Source organism: Primulina huaijiensis, chromosome 8 (assembly GCF_012295235.1).
Source record: "Primulina huaijiensis isolate GDHJ02 chromosome 8, ASM1229523v2, whole genome shotgun sequence".
NCBI lineage: Eukaryota > Viridiplantae > Streptophyta > Magnoliopsida > Lamiales > Gesneriaceae > Primulina > Primulina huaijiensis.
This window is the reverse complement of record NC_133313.1, coordinates 19,003,815-19,024,800: the sequence shown is the minus strand read 5'-3', so window position 1 is coordinate 19,024,800 and position 20,986 is coordinate 19,003,815. Positions and strand designations below refer to the sequence as shown.

At 34.1% G+C, this 20,986-nt stretch overlaps 3 protein-coding genes across 7 annotated transcripts; 2 read left to right on the top strand and 1 right to left on the bottom strand.

Moving 5' to 3' along the window:
- The first annotated feature begins 426 nt into the window (after window positions 1-426).
- Window positions 427-5,400, top strand: LOC140982796 (uncharacterized aarF domain-containing protein kinase At5g05200, chloroplastic). Of its 5 annotated transcripts, none has more exons than XM_073449503.1 (11): window positions 427-614; window positions 715-832; window positions 1,185-1,327; window positions 1,722-1,835; window positions 2,038-2,226; window positions 2,345-2,500; window positions 2,914-3,179; window positions 3,266-3,363; window positions 3,742-3,920; window positions 4,221-4,337; window positions 4,996-5,400. In XM_073449503.1, the coding sequence occupies exons 1-11, from the start codon at window positions 549-551 to the stop codon at window positions 5,167-5,169; spliced, it is 1,620 nt and encodes a 539-aa protein (XP_073305604.1). In that variant the 5' UTR covers window positions 427-548; the 3' UTR covers window positions 5,170-5,400. The 5 variants fall into 5 exon arrangements, with proteins under 5 accessions (XP_073305604.1, XP_073305606.1, XP_073305605.1 ...); XM_073449505.1 differs by having other exon boundaries at window positions 456-614; window positions 734-832; window positions 1,142-1,327; XM_073449504.1 differs by having other exon boundaries at window positions 457-614; window positions 1,142-1,327.
- Window positions 5,401-6,151: 751 nt separating this feature from the next.
- On the bottom strand, window positions 6,152-9,363 carry LOC140983546 (protein NETWORKED 4A-like). The gene is made up of 4 exons (XM_073450633.1): window positions 9,211-9,363; window positions 8,682-8,728; window positions 8,178-8,276; window positions 6,152-7,878 (listed from the first exon to the last, which is right to left on the bottom strand). Exons 2-4 carry the CDS (start codon window positions 8,683-8,685, stop codon window positions 6,329-6,331), a joined length of 1,653 nt encoding a protein of 550 aa, XP_073306734.1. The 5' UTR covers window positions 8,686-8,728; window positions 9,211-9,363; the 3' UTR covers window positions 6,152-6,328.
- Window positions 9,364-17,458: 8,095 nt separating this feature from the next.
- LOC140983132 (serine/threonine-protein kinase AtPK2/AtPK19-like) lies at window positions 17,459-20,765 on the top strand. The gene is made up of 6 exons (XM_073450048.1): window positions 17,459-17,614; window positions 18,304-19,236; window positions 19,346-19,549; window positions 19,747-19,920; window positions 20,045-20,149; window positions 20,334-20,765. The coding sequence occupies exons 2-6, from the start codon at window positions 18,568-18,570 to the stop codon at window positions 20,625-20,627; spliced, it is 1,446 nt and encodes a 481-aa protein (XP_073306149.1). The 5' UTR covers window positions 17,459-17,614; window positions 18,304-18,567; the 3' UTR covers window positions 20,628-20,765.
- Window positions 20,766-20,986: the final 221 nt, after the last annotated feature.

Genomic DNA, 20,986 nt, shown 5'->3' with positions numbered 1-20,986 from the left:
CTCACAGATCATATTTTGTGAGACGGATCTCTTATTTAAGTCATCCATGAAAGAATATTACTTTTTATTGTGAATATCGGTAGGATTGATCCGTCTCACAGATAAAGATTCGTGAGACCGTCTCACAAAAGATCTACTCAATTATCTATATCATAAGACTGGTTGATCTCATAAATTAGTATAATGAATAATAATAATTTTGACATAAAAATAATTTTTTTTATATGAGTCATGTTAAATCATAAATCTATTTTATTAAACAAAAAACTTTTATATAGTTTTTCTGTTTTATTATACCCATTGGTTTCTGGTGAATTTTTTTTATTGCCCAAATGTTTGCTTGACTTCATACGGTGCTGCACGTTACACGTGTCCCCGCGAATCCCCACTCTTACGTGGCCAGATATTTTCCCCAATGTGGGAGGCATGTAACGTACGACATTGTTTTCAGTTCAAAATATGACAGGCACAGTAGACTAGAATATAATCCTGCGAACAAATTTCTGTTTCCTCCAAACCAGAATTGAACTGATAAATAGAAACGGAAAATGGCGGCGGTTACGGTTTTCAGAGGCGTGGCACACGGCGGCTTGCCTCTGTTTCAAAATTCTCAGGTCAAGCTATACTGTGTGTTTGTGTGTGTTTTTTTTGGAGCTTTATGTCTAGGAATCTGAACTGATTGTTTGCTGATTTCGATTTTATATTTGGTTACAGTTGCCTATATTCATATCAGGTAATCCGAAGAGAAAGCTTAAATGTTGCCCTAAAAAGTTGATTCTCGTTGCTCGATATTCGCAGTCGTCGCAGGATGCATTTACCTCTCGTCTTCAAGGTAATTTCCGTGATATGTAGTGATTAAAGGGAATACGGTATTGGAATGATTGTTTTGGAGGGGTGATGTTGTTGGACTTTATTCAGATATGGCTTGAACAAAATCTGGAACCATGAGGAGTTTGGAGTTGAAACAGTGGTCGTTCATTAAGTTTTGAATGGGTTATGTTGCATTCTTATTCCTAACTTGTCAAATGAGTTATAAGTGTGTATTTACGTTTATTGATTGGATTGTTTTAGTTAATGTTATGCTAGATGTATTGGCAGCTTGAGTCTAGAGTTTTTAGAAGACTGGACAATACTTTTGCAGTGTTTTAGTATAATGGAGCTCGTATGGTTCCGTCTTACCACAGACCGCATTGAAAAGTTTCCAAAACTCGTGGAGGATATAGTCCAGACATCCATAAATACGGGGCCTCGCGGAGCTCTCAGGCTAGCTCAAGGTATACAAGCAGTGATTGGTGTGGGTAGTGAGTGGCTGGCTGATGCATCAAAGGTACTGATACATCAGCTTTTACTGTGATATATGTCACATATTCATTGGGAGTATTGGAAGTTATCTGACTCATTCTGTACTATGGTTGTGAATCTATGTTGGAATTGATACTTGAGCATTTCAAGGATTAGCTAAAGTGTTTGTTGCATGATTGTATGTGATTTCATTTGGATCTACCTGGGTTCACCCTATTATGATTTCTGTACTAGAAGTTACCAGACAATTTATGATGGTAGTTATGAAAATTCTTGTTCTATGCGGGATTCAATTACCTAGATGTATCGAGCTTGTTTGGAATCCATGCATGCATCACTTAACTGTGGCTGTGACAATGAACCTTTAGCAATTATATCATGTACTTTTAACCCAAGAAGTTGTGCTTGATACTTTTCAGGTAGCAAACACTTCCACTGGATTACAGACTGAATTACGGCTTGGATTATTATCACCCCTTTATCTGAGGAAATTATTTGAACGCATGGGAGCAACATATATTAAATTGGGTCAGGTAAGTAAAAAGCAGTCTTGTCATAATGTCTTTCCTCCCTCCATGTTTGTGTGTGTCTAATAGGATATGAAGCTGCGAATTCATGATCAGATTTTCATTATCTACTGTATCTACTTTCAGTTTCTCTAGTTAGGTTTTTTTTCGTGAATTTAAATTTCATCAAAAAATCAAGTCACTTTCAACTGTTTCAATGTATTATCAGTTTATAGCATCTGCACCTACGGTGTTTCCACCAGAATATGTCCAGGAGTTCCAATACTGCTTTGACAGAGCACCTCCGGTTCCTTTTCAAGAGATTCAAGTGATTTTGCGTGAGGAATTGGGCAAACCCGTTGATGCTGTCTTCGAGTATGTTGATCCCACCCCTATTGCATCTGCTTCCATAGCACAGGTTTGTAACTCTATGTTTCACTTATGTGTCTTCATTGTCTGCAGTAGTTGGAAAATATGGTGTTTGTTTGCTTAAATCTATCGAAGTAATGCCTTGAGAAGTATATTTTGATTTTTAGGTTCATGGTGCTAGGATAAGAAATACCGGAGAGGATGTAGTGATAAAGGTGCTAAAGCCAGGAATAGAAGATGTCCTTGTGGCAGATTTGAACTTTGTGTATGTTTTTGCTCGCATCTTGGAATTCTTGAGTCCTGACCTGAGCCGAGCATCTCTGGTATGTTTAGGTGTTTACTCGTTGATGGTTTTATATATTTTCCTTCAAGCACGAGTACCTCCAGTTTCTACTTGATGGATCTTTCAATGGCTCTAACGACAATTTTGATTATTAGAGTGTCTGACTAGGTCTCCTTGTACTACTACATACTTATCTGATTTGAAATCTTTCATCTGAACAATTATGTTTCTTTCTTCCCTTTACTACAAATCTTGAGGGATTATGGCTTTCAGTGAATCAAGCACGTGTCTCTGGAAGATCAGTTAAGTGTGGTGATGAGAGATACTTCTGAATATTTAACATACAAGTGCCGTCATATTTTCTTCCCATTTTCCCGAAATTCTTTTATTCTTGCAAACTTTTTCCTTAAATTTGCCTAAAATTTTCATGTGATGCATAAGCTTGAATAATAGGTTGCTATTGTCAAAGATATAAGGGAGTCGATGCTTGATGAAGTCGACTTTAAGAAGGAAGCTGCAAATATCGAGTCTTTTAGGAAATATCTAGAAGCTATGGGACTGACCAGGCAAGCTACGGCTCCAAAAGTGTACCAGCAGTATACTAGTAGACGGGTTCTCACAATGGAGAGGCTCTATGGTGTGCCTCTCACAGATTTGAATTCCATAAGCTCACTTGTGTTAGATCCAGAGATTAGTCTCATAACGGCGTTGAATGTGTGGTAGGATTCATGTCATGACTTGAATTTTTTCTCAAAATTTATACAGTATAGTAACTGAAATATTGTTTATGCGTACAATTTCATAGGTTTGGTAGCTTGCTTGCCTGTGAAACATTTCATGCGGATGTACATGCGGGCAATTTATGGGTACTGCGTGATGGCCGCATTGGCTTTCTAGACTTTGGTATGATTACTTTCTTCTTTTTCTGTTTCTTTATATTTCTCATGACGGGTGATCCTCCGTAAGTCATAAGAATTTGATTCTTGACTTTACTTTTGTAGTTTGTGTAGCATTGTTCCTCTTGTGGAATCCGTTAGGTTTGCATGTAGACTTCACTAGAAAATACAGAATTCAATAGTTTGTGGAACCTACTGTAGCAGCACCCACTACCATTTTGACCATTTTAAGAATTCAAATTTGTATTTTCCGTTGATTAAGAATTTGTTTACTTGTCTGCGTCACTACTTTCTGTGCAAAGTTCCATTTTACTTCTAGAGATGCCGCTTGCAGTGACTCAATGCATTCCAATGTAAATCGATAGCGATATTTACAATGAGACAGGAATTGTTGGGCGGATTTCCCCAAAAACATGGGCTGCGATGGAAGTATTTCTGGCATCGATAGCAACTGAAGAATATGATGCCATGGCTTCTTCATTGATCCAGATGGGCGCTACGAACAAAGATGTAGATTCAAAGGCCTTTGCAAGAGATTTGGAAATGATATTTTCCTCTATACAGGCAAGAAATTTATATTGTAACGGCAATTTTATGTAAAATCTTTTACAATTTGCTTTAGATTCCCTCAATCATTATTTCCTTCTTTATTTTTCTGTTTTAAAAGAGCATCATAGGGATTCCCTACCGATCTTCTAATTATTTGTTACTTTGAAGACTTTTGACCTTATTAATTTAACATACAAGCTTAATTATTGCACCCACAAAAAAATGTTAAACTCATAAGGTTTCATCTTTTCTAGTCGTTGACTAATGAAATTTCTTATAATTCCAACTCATGCAATGTCGCAAGTATTTGTTCAGGATTTGGATACACAGATTGTTGTTGCTACGGCCAGAGAACCAAACAGAAATTCAACAGCTGTTTCTGCCAATCTTCTTGTTGATGACAGGCAAATGAATGCGCTGTTTCTTGATGTGGTAAGTTTTTTCTTTTATGTGAATTCTTGCTTGCTTAATTTAGATACTTATGCTCCAATTGATCCCACAGAAAATATAGCAAAATGAGGTCAAGGGTTATTGGTTTGTCTTAATTTCCCAATATTTTTTATATACAATTAAACCGCCAGTTGCCGTAGAATCAAAAAGAGACCGGTTCAACAGAAAATGAAGTAATATTGACATTTAGGCTCTTTTTAGTTCCACAGAAAATAAAGGTAAATGATGCAAAGACTATATTGCAAGTCTTCTGGCTTTTTCCATGTTTTAAGTGCTTGGTTAAAAAACTGAGTTACTTTATTTTACCCTTTTTTTCCTTAAAATCAAGTGCAACCCCTGTAATTACTCGAAAAAGGAAAGAACGTGAGGAACAAAACAGTTAAAAAGCATCTCCTCAATTCTCCCAGTTTACTTAAATTTAGACGGAGCTTCTAGTTGATTTTCATTGAAATTGGATTAGAATCACAAAAAATAAGGAAAATAGTTTTCATATTTTTACAGGTATATATATATATTTTTTACTGTAACCAAGTAGTTGGAAAGTCTTGTCTTCATGTTTCACATATTTTCTCTCATTATTAATGAAACTATATGAAGCCTCGATGTATATATATTACTCATTTACTTCTGTATGCAATAGGTTAGAGTTAGTGAATCATATGGGCTGAGATTTCCCCGAGAATTCGCACTTCTCATGAAGCAGCTTCTTTATTTTGATCGGTACACACGACTACTAGCTCCCAATATGAACATGTTACGGGATCAGAGGATCACCATTGTTTCAAATCAAAAAAGCAGAAGCATATACCAGTGAGGCCTATTTTATTGGCTACTTCAATATTTGCTCAAAGATATAATATGTCCATAATTGATGATGCTCTACAGTATAATATAGTTCAACACCCCCCAACCCCGGACTCTCGTCCTTGAAGAGCATATAGACAGAACCTGGGAGATACAGATTAAAAAATGCAGATTGTACACATACATGGAAAAGAAAAGCTTAATGAAAAAATATAACATCTGTGTTTTATTTTATTACTGTTGTCCATCGTTATATTTGTAGTGTTATTATATTTCGTGTTTTTGGCACGTGTGTATAACACCGATCATGCTACAAACTTTCAAAATTATGATAGGATATGTGACAAGGGTTTAACATAAATGGGATACATGGTAAACCAGAAGTCCAGAAATCTACATTTGCAGACTCTTGATCTAATATTAGAGTAAAAGCAATTGCTCTGAATTTGCCCCGCCATTTCTTCCTTCTCGTTTGGCCATTGTTTGAATCGAAATTATTTGTAAATTGGGTGGTAGAATCAATCAGCCCTGTCTTGCATTATATCATGGCAAACCGTCGGTCCCAAATGTAACTTGTGTGTAAATCTCGTGGTGGTGTCATTATTTTGTGATTTCATTTTACTAAACGATTTAATACATTTGCTAAGAACCTTAATTCTGGCTTATTATTAGAAAAGGAAGAAAAAAATGAATGTGCAAAATATGTTTCCGGGTGCAAATGACATGTTTTGAACGACGTTACATATACGTGTGTGTGAAACAGAGATGGTAACAGTCATTTGATCTCCAAACGTCAATATCTATCTAATCTCACGAAAGCTGGATCTAATTATATTTTTGAAAGGAAATTGTTAGCGTTGGGGAACCAACTGATAACTAATTAAGAATCTTCCATAAGCTGCAAAATTCCTGTTTGGTCCCAAATAAGGCAAGGACAATGAATCGAAATTGGACCGCTTAAAGAATCAAAACCCAACGCGAGGAAAGCTTAATATAAATATTTCCACATCTTTGTCCATGCCTTAATTCACAAAACTATGCAAAGCATAAGCAATGGCAGCATTAATATTCAAAGTAGGGGGCATAAGTAAATTGCAACACAGAAGATTTCACAAGTAAAAACATGGTAGAATGACTAGACAAATGAACATTCAGGCATGAGGAAGATTTCAAACTGTAGGCGTCCTGATCCTGATTAACACATTTGCAAGTTCTTTATACCCGCATCTATAGTGCTCTATTGCAAAGCACAGCTGCCTTATAGCCTCCCTTTTCTCCTCGGCTCCATCTGTGATCAAGATTCTCTGCTGTCCCACCTCTTTCTGTAACTCCTCGATTCTTGATTCAAGTTCTCTGTTTAGCATTTTTGCTTTTTCAGAATCCGCGTATAGCCTCGCGTTCTCAGATTGGAGGCGATGCACATTGGACTCCAAGAGGACAATTTCGTTGTTGCAAAAACTTAGGTCCGCATTTAATGCGTGTAACTTGGCATTGACCCCATCTTTATCGGACATAAGCATGTCGTATTTCAGTTTCAACCCATCAAGATCTTTCTCCAATGTGTCTATGAATAAATTTTTCTTAAAAAGCTCAGCTTTCACACGCTCCATATCAACTTGCCTATTTATTTCCTGTTCTTCTTGTAATTTTTCCTTCTCTATTACCTCAGCTTCGCATTTCTTGATCTCTTCTAATAACGATATACATTGCATCTGCAACTCTTCGGTTTTTGCATCATGGAAGGTCAGGAGTTCCGACATTTGAGAAATTCGAGACTCTAGTTTGGATTTCTCAATAGCGAAATTTCCAAATGTGTTTTGCAGTTCCGCATTAAGTTTCTGTATCTCAAGATCACGTTCTAATAACTCTTCTGCATACTCTGTTACCTCATCCTGCAAGTCCATCACTTGCCTTTTCTTTGACTCGAACTTGGCTTCCAATTCAGTTATATCCCTTTGAAGTTTTAAAGCCTTTGTGTTTTCCATTTCATTTTGAGCCTCGTACAACTTTATCTGATTCTTAGCTGACAGGAGCTCATCTTCCAAATTACCCATCATGGCAGCGACTGATTCATTCTTCTGCAATTCACTCTTCAATTTGACAATTTCTTCTTCTAACAATAGAAGTTTTTGGTTGGAGACCTTTACCTCTTGTTCATACTCCAAGATTTGCTTCAGTAGCATTTCATATTCTGTGCGTTCTCTGACTTCTTTGCTGTTTGCTGCATATTCCTGCCGGGTCTTAACTACCATGGCCATCTCTGAAAGGTCGTCTTCCATGTTCACAGATTTATGTTTCATCATTTTGCCAGGAGGAAGTGAACTCGAGATCTCATTAGGAGATGAGTTAAACGATTCTGAATCAGAATCAGATGACAATAATGAAGATTCAGAGCGGTCATTTGGAGATACATCAGAAATTTTATCACCGGAGCTTAGAGACAAATCAGAGTGAACACCTTGGCCTTCAAATTTTTTCATTTCCTGATTCTTAACTGGTGTAATCAAAGGGACACATTGATGGGAACCAGACTGGTCGTGATCATGCCATATTTCAGTTAAATTTGCGTAGCGGTCAGCAAGCAAATGGTGCCTTAGGGAGATTTCCTTGATATGAGCAATTAACTCAGGCTGCTTCAACAGATTGTCAGGCATCTCCGAGGAAAGATCTCCATCCTGTTCTGTCAACAATAGCATTTCACTGACCCTCTGATCTACAACTGCAACAATGAAGCCGTTTAGAATCTGTCTTATGAGTTATGATTTTGAGGCATTCCCATTATTGCTTTAGAACATTTTTTTTCTGAACGAGGCGAAGAATGTCTTTTTGTTGTAGTATCTCGTTCATATAAAACGAAAATAGTACTTAAAATGATCGTTTATCAAATTAATCAATTGGACCTTTAAAGATCCCAAGGATTGCATGGTATGTCCTACCCCAGTTCAGATGTTGGGAAAAAACCCATCTCTGGATGAACGAAAATTAAAAAGATGATGAAAGCTTTGCTTGTATGCGTACCGTGGACATTTTCTGCAAGCCAAACAGAATTCTCCAGGCAAATATTGCAATTCCACCTCGGCAAATCTGACTTCACCTCATTTGCCATATCTACCCTGTCTGAATCAGGACATGTGAATGAAAGAACCGTGTTTGAAACTTTTAGCACAAAAATACAGCATCTCACAGAACGGATAAATTTGGGAAATAAAGCTGGTCAATTATCAGTTAAAGAGGTCATTTAAAAAAACATCGACCAGGGTTAAAAAAAATCCTAACAAAATATCAGTGGCAAATAAAATGAAGAGCTTGTTTGGAGGTTTGGGGGGAAAGAATTTTGGGAAAATAAAATATATGATCAGTTTCCTTTTAAGAAAATACAATATCAAATAAGTAAGAAATCGTTACAATATTATTTTAAATTAAAATCTAATAATAAGAAATTGACAAAAAAAAAATTCCATGCTTACTTTAATATTGAAGCACGGAAAATGTTTACGGGAAACAGAAACAAATTGGGCTCACCCATTTCTCCATCGTTTCCTATGTGAATGGCTAAGATGTCTAAAAATCTAAAAGCAAAACTTCTGAGGAATGAAGCTGTGCTTAGGTAGTTAGTGCACGTGGAAGGTTCCTAATGATGATTTCTAAGTAAATAAGCAATAAACTCACAATCAACCCAACAAAATCCACCCGTAAACCAACGCATTCGTGATTCGAGCATGTCTTCTCCATACATGAAATAGTACGAACAGATTTCAAGCATTGAACGAAAGCAAGAGAACACAAATCCAGACATCAATGATCTAATCTGGGAAAAAAAATCCAGTATAGCACAGCAAAAAATTAAAAAACTTTTAAAATCTGAGCATCAATGATCTGATCAGGGAAAAAAAATAGGCGTGATTGGAAGCCTGTTAAACAAAAAAACTCAGAAAATGTGAATCGGAATCCGAATCACGAATCGGGATGGAATCACGGTAGCTAAGCAACAAAACCAAGTAATCTATAACAAAATGTTGCCCAAAAAAAAAAAGAGCACCTGTGAACTAACCTGAATTCGTAGAAACAAAAAATTACCTGAAATTTGAGGCCGATTAGCCTAAAGCGAAAGGTGAAAAGCAGCAAAACTGAATCTCGAGCTTGCAAGTTGAAATGGATAATGAATCGCGGATTGGAAGAGAAGGAAAGTCGGGGGTTGTGTAATAATGATTAAAAGGAAACAATAAGAAAAGGATGAGAGAGAGAAGACAATTGAGAGTGACTCAATTTCAAAAGCAAGGGAGACGATATTTGGGGCAGCGTGTTTCCCGCCTTATGATTTCAAATTAATATTTTTGAATAATAATTACGCATTTTAAGCTAACCCGACGGTATAATAAAATACTAGTTACTATGCATACGTGATGCGTGTGTACAATCTTTTTTATTATTATCGATGGACTAAAATGAAATTTAACAAATTATGGAGGGACTAAATTGATATTTGAATTGTTGAAATAAAAATAAATAAATAAAAAGTATGTGTTGAAATTAAAACAAAAAAAACAAAAGTGTAATATTAATATCATATAAGAGTAAAATTGGAAAAAAAGTTGGTGTCCTCTCTAGGTAGTTATTATCATGTCCTCACACTTAATATAATAGTATAGATTAATGCATCGACGCACGCGTTGTGTGCTTGTACAATATTTTTTTATAATTCATTTAGTTTAAATTTAAATGAGGATCAAAATATAATTATAAGAAATAGTGAGGGATTATAATTCAATTTTCATATATGAATTAAAAAATAAATAGAAAAAAGAAATAAATAAATAAAAGACCCAAGTAAAAATTGAATCTACAAATTAATGCATAAAAAACAAATATTTTATCCGTTGAACTACATATGGTTTGCATTAAAATCTTAATACTTTATTAATATATATAATTATCAAAACAAACCATGACACCAAAAGTTAGTTAATATAAGTGTCTCAAACTTAATAATATAGTATAGAAGTACAGATTAGTGCACCGACACATGTGCTACGTATCTGTACAATATTTTTTTTATAATTCATTTGGTTTATATTTAAATGAAATTAAAATATAATTATAAGAAATTGTAAGGGACTACACGGTAATTTTGATATATGAATTAAAAAATAAATAAAAAAGAAAAAAAAAGATTGAACCTACAACTTGAAGTTTAGAAAACAAAGGTTCTATCTGCTAAATTACATGTAACATACATTAAAGTTTTAACACTTTATTAATATATATATTTATTAAAACAGACCATGACACCAAAAGCTAGTTATTCTAAAAATTTCACAATTAATAATATAGTATAAAAGTATATATATTGTGTGTCGTTCCCCTGAAGTCGATTTCATCTGGCACTCTTAAAATCGATTTTCATCTTACACACAATTACCGGGTTTATCCGAACGAATAGAGATATAGTGCCGGGTTAGTTGAGGTGGGTTCTCAGTATACAGGAAACTAGTTTGGACAAAGACACGGTAAACGAAGAGTTTAGGTAATGAGTTGAAAATTCGATTTTTTTAGATATGTTGATTTATCCATCTGTTATAACATTTCAAAAATAATTATATTCCTATACTTAAAATGGTACGAAATTAGGGAAAGTGGTTTTGTCATAATATTTCACTTTATGGTATGAAAAAACACACATATAATACAAAATTCAAATGAAGGAAAATATATGAAATTTGCATTTCGGTCATCTTTTCTGTACTTAGAACATCTCCAAAGCTGTACATGTAGTCTTTCTTCTTCCAATGGGGCTGTCCGCGCCAAATTTGGCGCAGGGGTTTGTTTCTTCGGGAAATTGAGGATCAGTCCTCAGCCGTCGTTTTTTTTAGTGTTCAGTCCCTGGGTACTTTTTTAGTACCACATTTCCACATGAAGTGTACCACATTTCCACATGAAGTGTACCACAATTTGTATGACATAGTACCACAATTTTGTGGGTAGGGAGTGAACCCAAAGAAATGTTTTCATTGGGGATTTTTCACCAACTTCCCCTTGTTTCTTTTTCTTTTTTCTTTTTTAATTTTTTTTATTTGTATTTATTATAAATATTTGTATTAAAATTTATAAATATTATTTAAATAATAGTATAATATTTATTTTATTATTTTAATCATATAAATTTAAAAATAATAATTGTTGATTTTTAAAATATTTATTTATTTATGTTAATTATTATTAATTAAGGACTAATTTGATTTAATGATTCATAATTAATATAATTTTAATACAAATGCAAAAAATTTAATATAATAATACAATTCATAAATAAATTGAAAAAGATAATTGAAATACAAATACAACTTGAAACACATAATTCAAATACAAATACAAAAACTTGAAGTAAATGGGTTGGAGATAAAAGGAATATTTCGAGAATATTTTTTCCGGTGTAAGATTTGAAGTAAATGGGTTGGATATGGATGTTATATTTGATGCAGAAATAGCACTATTGTAGTATAAAATTTGCACCAAAATAGATTTTATGGTTGGAGATGGCCTTATAGATATTTGTCTAATTCAAAACTAATATATAAATTTTAAAAAAAATGGATAACACGTGCTACTGCTCGAGACAGCTAATGCAATGTAACGCCCCAGATTCGACGACTGTCCTCACTGTACCAAGACGAGTCTTTCCAGCGTGCTTATGTCTTCACTCACACGCACCCTAGAACACTTCCCATGAGGTCACCCATCCCAGAATTGCCCCAAGTCAAGCACGCTTAACTTTGGAGATCTTATGTGATGAGCTACCGAAAAGAAGATGCACCTTTGTGGTATGAGTAGTACATATCAAATATTTTAAGCGCTCTTCAACTGTACAGTCCATTACATTGAACAGTCTCGGAATCCCTCTCATTCCCTTGTGGGATTGGTTCATTCATGTTCCCTCCACCTAGAAGCCTGCCAGGAGCCGCTCATTGTCCGTGCAACTGATGGCACCGGCGATCACCCCCGCCCTCTTCGACTTCGGCCCCGGGCCTCACAAACTCAACGCTCATTGATGGGAAATAATATTGAATAATTAGAGAAATTTAAATCATTAAGATCTTATTGTTTTTAAGAAATATGGGTCCAAATTCTGACTTCCATAAAAAAAAAAACGTAAGTTCGAGCTCTATCAATGTGCATGTAAATTGTAATACTCGAACCCTTGTTTCAATAAAATACTAATTAAGACATGATGACATAGTTGTTAATTAAGTTACTTAATTAAGGAATTGATTAATTGAGGATCAACATTTTGGGATCCACCGAATTGAAAATAGATCATTCAATCTAATTTAGATTACATTATCCCGAGATATCCAACTAGACGAATAAGATTATAACACTTGGTAGATAAGATTGATTTCAGACCTTCTGAATGAGTCCATATGCAACCTATAAATGGAAGCTGATTTTATTTGTTTTCTGCACAACTTTCCCTCAACAACTCTCTCTCGAGTTTTAATCATATACCTTAGATTTTCTAGCTAGTTTCTAGGGTAGTTAATGTCGGGAAACTTTGGAGATAGTGTCGACTCGAGGAAGGGTCAGTAAACCAGGGCACACAATGCGAGATATCATCAGCGGGTTGATGACGGACGCATGTATAATCCTAAAGCTTTAAATAGATATTTTATGATCATTAATAAGAACTTTGAAGCATGTTTATAGATTATGGATCTTGTTTGATAGTGATTTCAATATGCTGGTATTGTCTAGGTTCAGACGAGTAAACTTATCTGAACGGGCGTGTTTGCCAGAATCAGAGAAAGTCAGTTTTCTGGCCTGAAGATACTAGAGGACACGTTACATATTTGTGCTATGGATTTTGGACCAGCATGACATGATCATCTGCCGCTTGTGGAGTTTGTGCATAACAATAGCTACCATAGCAGTATCGGTATGACTTCGTTCGATCGTACTCTATTGTTTTGAGACAAAATATGAGAACGACAAGTGCAAAGACCTGAATTAGTGCAACAAGCGATTGATCAAATGGAATTGATCAAGAAGAGAATTAAATCTTCACAAGATCATCAAACAATTTACGCAAATACCAAGTGTCGACCCCTACAGTTTCAGCCAGGAGAAAAAGTTTTCCTTAAAGTTTCACCACTCGATAGGGTGATGAGATTTGAACTTAAGAAAATTAGCCCCAAGATTAATCGTACCTTCCGAGATCTTGGAATGTGTTGGAAATTTGTCGTATCAATTGGCTTTACCATCGTATCTGTCTAGCATTCACAATGTCTTTCATGTATCGTTATTACGAAGGTATGTGGTAGATGAATCTCACGTTCTTGACCTGACAGATGTTCAACTTGAAGATGAATCGACTTATGTTGAGCAAGCGCCCTTAATTTTGGGTAAGAAATAGGAAAATCTCAAAAACAAGATAATTCAACTTGTTTTAGTGCAAAGACAACGCCGAGGTATTACAAATATGACTTGAGAGTTAGAGAGTCATATGCTTTTGTAATATCCGCATTTTTTTGAGTTGTATCAATGTACTCGTAAATTTTATTTTATTTAGTTGTATTTGTACTTTATTTGTGATTTCGTGGACAAAATCTTTGTAAAGAAGAGATGATGTAATGAATCAAATCCTTATTTTAATGAAATATTAATTAAGATATAATTAAAGAGTTGTTATTTAAACATTATTAAGGAATTTATTAAATAAATTGATCAACATGTTGGGATCCACCGAATTAAAATGGATCACTCAATTTACTTTAGATTATATTATCCGGAGTAATTCAACTAGATAAATGAGATTATAACATGTGACATAAAATATTGAATTCGGATCCTCTGAACTAGTCTAGATGCAACAAATAAATGGAAGTCGGTTTCAATTTTTTTTCTACACCACTTTCTCTCAGCTACTCTTTCGTGAATTCTAACCATATACCTTAGATTTTATAGCCAGATTCTAGGGCAGTTTAGTGTGGCGAAGTTTCGGAGCTAGTGTCGACTCGAGGAAGGGTCAGTGAACAGGGACACATAGATCGAGACGTAATCGACGGGCTGATGATAGACACAAGTATAATCCTAAAGCCTTAAATAGATATTTTAGAATTATTAAGAAGAAATTTGAAGCATTTTTAGTGGTTATGGATCTTGCTTGATAGTTATTTCAGCATATTGGTATTGTCTAGGTTCAAACGAGTAAACTTTCTGTCAGAATTTTTTATCGAGCTACATAATGTATTGACTGAGATACACAAACATAATGTACACACTTATATGTTGCATATTTATCTATGCAATGATACATGTTTTACTGCTTTGACATATGTTGCGTGACATATCATGTTGGGCATGATATCTTTTGAAATATACCTCGTTTGTTGGGGCCGCTCAACCATGTTCTGTATTGTACACTATTGGATTTCGAGATCTACATTGTACGACGGGACCCGAGGGCTCTGATGACCCTGGATATTGTAGGTCCGCGTCTTGATGATGAATTTGTGAGCCAAAATATGACTAGGACATATCAGAGATTATACACTCAGACACCTCTATACTGAGCATGAAATGCTTGACTTGATCCTTAATACCCGAACATATTGATTTCAAATGCATCATATCAGTTTGTATACGCGTATATTCTCGTATTGGACGATTGTCGCTCAAATACTTGTTTTCTTCATGGACACCCCATTCCACGGGTCAGGTCTTAGGTTCAGACGGTCAGGGCAGTGGCTAGAACAATCGAGTTTTGTGTGATGATCCAATAGAGGCTTCATTTGGTTTCTTGTATTCTCGTGCATGATTCTGATTTCGATTTGGTTGTTTTAACGATTAAGATTGAGATTATTGTACTATTTTCAGTTGATTTGTTAAATGATTAAGTTATTTAATTTTCTCTGTTTAATTTTTGTTATCAAATTTAATTATTGCATGTTTAGTAATGGCTCAGGTAAAGGCGTTAAATAATTAATTATATTCAACTGATTTTTTTAGTAACTATGATTTTTAAGAACACATCGTATAATTTATTATGCAAATATGTAATAAAAAGCTAACAAAATCGATTAATTAAATTTGCGGCGATAATGTATCAGTGTAAAGTAAATAATGTTGAGTTCGAAAATGGTGGCCTACAAGCATGGAGCACGTTACCAAATTTACAATAAAAAGAGCATATTCCTCGGAATCAAATAAGAATATGTTAGCTAGTTGCATAAAAGATATTCAATTATAAAAAATTATGAGTACGTATCTTGTGAGACGATATCACAAATCTTTTTATATGATAAATGTTAACTTAATTCATATTTAAAATGAAATATATTCTTTTAGCATAAAATGAAATATTTTTTTTCACGAATCGGGTCGGGCTAGAGATTCAACTTATAAAATTAACCTGTGAGACAGTAGAGATGATATATTAATTTTGGATCACCATTTAAAATATGAAATAATAATATTGAAAAATTGACCCGATGTTATTATTTTTAATTTTATATCTTTATTATCAAATCAGCGGCTTCATTTTAGCTTAATATAGATGGAATGGGAATAATTTGTCTAAAACAATTGTCGTTTTATGTTTCAACGATTGCGTGAGGTTTCTTTTATGTCAGCGCTGAAGCACACACGTTATAAGTGTACATTAAAACCATTTTTATATAAAAATAAAAAATTTTAAAATATGTAAATTACTTAAAATATAATGTTTAAAATAAAAATATATTTTATNATTTTTAATGTGTACAAGTAAAATATTGATTAAAATATTACAACTACTAATTTACTCAATAAAATTTTAATAATTTTGTTTTTTATATTTTAATAAAAAGATAGAACAAAATCTTATTTTAAATTCGATAAAAAAACAAAATAATAAAGTGAAGATGAAGAAAAAATGAGGATTTTAAAAAAAGAGTAGGTCTCTTGTGAGATTATTTCACGATCTTTATTCGTGAGAGGTGTCATCCTACTATATTTATAATAAAAAGTAATATTTTTGACATAAAAATAATAATTTTTTTATGATTGATCCAAATAAAAGATATTTATCGTAAAATTGACCTACGAGACCGTTTGTGTTTAAAAAAATATATAAGGATATTTTAGATATATGAAACATTAAAATAAGATATTTTTGAAAAAAGTGGGTATACTAACTTTTTAAAAACAACTGTCAAACTTATTTTCGACATCTTATAAGTTGTTTGCAACTTTATTTTATCAAATAAATTAGAACTTATAAGCTTTAAAAGAATTTAAAATTTTTTTTGGAGCGTGCTCTTTTAATTTGTTTATTTTAAAAGTTACTAACAACTTATAAGATGTCATAATTAATTGTTTGACAGCTTATAAGTTGTTTTAAAAAAATTGTGAAACTCCATCTTTTTTCAAAAAAATATTATTTTAATATTTCAATTATTCAAAATATCTTTATATATCTCCACTTTATCTTCATTTCTGAAATTTCCACTTTATCACTTTGTATTTTATTTAATTTAAAATAGAGTTATGTTCTATATTTTTATTAGGATAAAAAAACAAAAAAATTATAATTTTATTGATTAAATTATTTCTTAGAGTTTTTTAATCAATATTTTATTTATATATCAAATAAGACTTCACAACTCATAAGTTCGAGTTTATAAGATGTTTTAAATAAGTTTAACTAAACATTATCTAAGTTTCATATGAGATAGACTTATATTAATATACGTAAGATGNACACATTGATATTTTTAAGTTGTTTAAAATAAAATAAGTTTATCAAAACCCTTTACAATTTAATTTTCAAATAAAACTTCACAACTCATAAGTTCGAGCTTATAAGATGTTTTAAATAAGTTTAACCAAACATTATCTAAGTTTCATGTGAGATAGACTTATATTTATATACGTAAGATGAGTCGACCCGGTTCATATTTAAAGTTAAAAATAATATTTTTGAAATAAAAAATAATTCATTTTAACAAGTCGGAAGGTTAAATATTCGTCTCACAAAATTAATATATGAAACAGTCTCATATGAGTTTTTGTATTAAAAAATACTATAAGTTTATTTTAATTCATAAGAATAAATTAGTAAATGTCATCGCATCAACTCTCTTAAAATTCTTCTTTTGTCAATTTAATTACATTTTAAAACCATATATTTATATGTAAATAAATTTATTTATACCCATATTACATAAGAACAAGTGGCTAATCAAGTTCCATACGAAATCAACAACCTGCGGTATCTGCACAAATTTTCCAAAGAAATTCAATCTCGGCGGGCCGTGAGAGCCAATCAAACGACGACACGTGTGCGTGGTGTTACAGATGTAACCTGCTATACCACGGGATTATTCGGTTATTTAACTGGAAGCGGCCACACGACATATTCTCTTCTCACTTCTCGCCCCCACCTGCAATCTTTTTGCGCTGCCTTCGCGTATTTCCTCAAGGTAAAATCTAATCACTTTCATGTAATATCCTTTCGATCGTGTTTATAGTATTTAGTTCGAGTTCTTTGTTTAAGATTTTTTGTGGGTTCGATCTATTTGGTTGTAAGGTGTCTGTTCGTAGATTTGTTTTGGTTTTGTTTCTGATCGGTCATATGTTTTACGTTTTCATGTGTTCTTGACGTTTTTTTTGTGGGATTTTATGGGTTCTTTGTGATCTTACTTGTATTAATCGATCCATCGAACAATTATTGTCCTCTTGGGTTTTGCCTATTTGTTTTCTTGATGGGTTTGTTATGTTTGCCGGTCATTGATTGAAGTCTGTTTTCGGACTGAACCTTGGATCCTCGTTTCTGTACGATGTTTATGGTTTATTTGACGAATTTATTGTTTATTGTGTTTTTTTACCTCGACTGTTCCGTTTCCGAATTGTTCGAAAGATGCCACATCTAGGAAAATAATTCAGGGGCTATCTCCTCTTTTTTGGGGCAAAGCCAACGTTTTTAAAATAATTATAAATACAACTTAAAAAAAATTAATATTTATGTCGTTATTACATAAAAAATTCAGTTTTACAACTCCAGCGCACCTTCTCTCTTGAAAATTCATACTTAGTGCTGAGTTTGTATTTTGTTTAAGTTTGGATTGTTTGTTTGTGCTGAAGTTAACAATTACTTCGTACTGAATTACAGCCCAAGTTACCTGATCTTCATGAATTCAAGAACCTCTTCTGGATCCACCGTTTCCTGTCAACTGGGAAACGAGAGCAAGTTCAATTTCTGGATTTCAGCCAGCCTCTTTCCTAGATTTTTCGGAGCGCCAGTTTCATTTGTGAACTATTTATTGTTTAAGGCTATTGTCAGGGGTGGTCCATCACTGCTTCTAAATTAAACTCTGCGTGGAAGCCTTGATTTGGACATCAATTAGACCTTGTTCTTTCATATAATTTGGACATCATGGTTGCCTCACAACAATCAATGGTGGCTGGAACCAAATTGTTGATGCCATTACAGAATCACCTGCTTCAGACTACGGAAGCCCTCGATGCCCTTTCGCTGGATGACCTGGATTTTTCCGATGTTTTTGGCCCTGCTCCTACTCTAACAACTCTAGCTCAAATATCTGAAGATTCAGAAGATTTTGATGTCCTGTCAAAAGTGACTCAATCCCTTCAGAATGAACCAGAAGTGATCTACCGCAGATCCCACTCCTTTGTCGGACCCACTACTCATGCAAGCCAATCAATGAAGATTGGAAATTTTACATTGCACGAGAAAGAAGACTCGCTGGCACACAAAGATGAAATTGACGAAAATGCTCTAGAGGAATTTTTGGAATCTTGTCCTGAAAATAATGTTTTGGAGAAGTCAATGTTTCAGGTTGACGGAGATTCAGTGAAGACTATCGGGTTTGAGGACTTTGAAATTTTGAAAGTTGTTGGCCAAGGTGCATTTGGTAAAGTCTACCAGGTTAGGAAGACCGGTTCATCAGAAATACTTGCAATGAAGGTGATGCGGAAAGATAAGATTGTCGAGAAAAATCATGAAGAGTACATGAAAGCAGAGAGGGACATAATGACAAAGATCGAACATCCTTTCATCATCCAACTCAGATACTCTTTTCAGGTATTCATCATTGAGTGCTGCGTTTTGATCTATTTATTTGAATGAAGTGTAATTGGAGTTTACTTTATGGAACTCGGTTTTAATTTGGACAACTTATACTGTGGTGCAGACTAAATATAGATTGTACCTCATTCTTGATTTCGTGAATGGAGGCCACCTTTTCTTTCAACTCCATCATCATGGCCTATTCAGGGAGGATTTGGCCCGCATATATACTGCTGAGATGGTTTCTGCCGTTGCTCACCTCCATATGAACGGCATAATGCATAGGGATCTAAAACCCGAGAATATTCTCCTGGATTCAGAGGGCCATGTACGAACTTCTACCTCTCTATTTCTTCAAATTGTATTATAGTTGTGCACTGTTTTTGTATGTATAATGATCAAGTAAATGTCCTCCCATGATTCGCCAGTTTCTCTTTTTCTGCACAGGGTTAACTAGAACTAAAAAGATGTTTTTAACACAATCTCAAGCCTTCACTTATTATATTTTGTTCTGTTTAAATACAGGCAATGCTTACTGATTTTGGTCTGGCAAAACAATTTGATGATAAAACTAGATCGAACTCAATGTGTGGAACACTGGAGTACATGGCACCTGAAATTGTTATTGGTAAAGGTCACGATAAAGCGGCAGACTGGTGGAGTTTGGGAATAATCTTGTATGAAATGTTGACTGGGAAGGTTTGTTGGAGTCTTCAAGCACATATACTCAATTTTTAACCCTTCTACTTTATGAAATGAAATTTTAAACTTTTGGATTTTTTTGCTTTTTCTTCAGTTTAATTTCTTGATCATATATTTGCAGCCTCCATTTTGTGGGAATAGACAAAAGATTCAGCAGAAGATACTCAAAGACAAAATCAAGCTACCATCATTTTTGTCTAGTGATGCCCATTCTCTGTTAAAAGGGGTAATGCTATTTTCGTGCACTTATAGTTTGCTCATAATCTATGCCCGTAGAGAAATATCCTCTTCAAAAACATTGGAAACATAAGTTTTATTCTTGATTAATTTTTCATTCTTTTGAACTTCATTTTCATTTAATGATCAAGATATCATAGAATTGATCGCTGTCTGCTTGATTTAAACTTCAGCTGCTACAAAAAGACGCAAGCAAACGTCTTGGAAGTGGACAGAAAGGCGGTGATGAGATAAAAGGACACAAGTGGTTTGCATCGATCAACTGGAAGAAACTCGAAGCTCGTGAAATTCAACCGGGATTCCTTCCTCAAGTTGCAGGAAAGCACTGCATCGCCAACTTTGATGAACGGTGGACCAAAATGCCACTCCTGGACTCCCCAGCTGCTAGTCCAAAATCTGAGGAGAATCCCTTTAAAGGTTTCAGCTATGAGAAGCCTACTGCCCCTTTTCTGCGCATGAATCTATAGACCAAGTGTGTTCAAGATTATTTCCGTAATTTGCTGTATCGTGGGGTTTTTTGGTTTTATGTTTTCCGCTGGTTTATGGGTTATACTCGGACTATGTTGGATTATTGATTAGTCTGATTATGGTTTGATTAAGCTTTACTAATACATGATAATTTTGCATAATTCAGGCGTCCTGGGTATATATTCAAGTAGTATCATAGTATGCAAATATTTTTGAGACATAGACTTAATGTTTGGGTTTTATCAGAGGGCAGCAGTCGTGGCAGTGTCTGACATAGTCTGTTATGAGAATGAGAGTATTCACAAAAGAGCATCATCGTCGTGAGCATAGGGAGAGGTGCCGTCAGGACCGCATCAAT

Excerpts from the sequence above, each read along its gene's own strand:
- LOC140982796 (XM_073449503.1), top strand. The coding sequence starts at position 549 with ATGGCGGCGGTTACGGTTTTCAGAGGCGTGGCACACGGCGGCTTGCCT. Across the intron at positions 3,364-3,741 it reads CATTGGCTTTCTAGACTTTG|GAATTGTTGGGCGGATTTCC; the intron begins GTATGATTACTT and ends ACAATGAGACAG. Across the intron at positions 4,338-4,995 it reads ATGCGCTGTTTCTTGATGTG|GTTAGAGTTAGTGAATCATA; the intron begins GTAAGTTTTTTC and ends TGTATGCAATAG.
- LOC140983546 (XM_073450633.1), bottom strand. Across the intron at positions 7,879-8,177 it reads GCTTGCAGAAAATGTCCACG|TTGTAGATCAGAGGGTCAGT; the intron begins GTACGCATACAA and ends TCATTGTTGCAG.
- LOC140983132 (XM_073450048.1), top strand. The coding sequence starts at position 18,568 with ATGGTTGCCTCACAACAATCAATGGTGGCTGGAACCAAATTGTTGATG. Across the intron at positions 19,550-19,746 it reads TCCTGGATTCAGAGGGCCAT|GCAATGCTTACTGATTTTGG; the intron begins GTACGAACTTCT and ends GTTTAAATACAG. Across the intron at positions 19,921-20,044 it reads ATGAAATGTTGACTGGGAAG|CCTCCATTTTGTGGGAATAG; the intron begins GTTTGTTGGAGT and ends ATATATTTGCAG.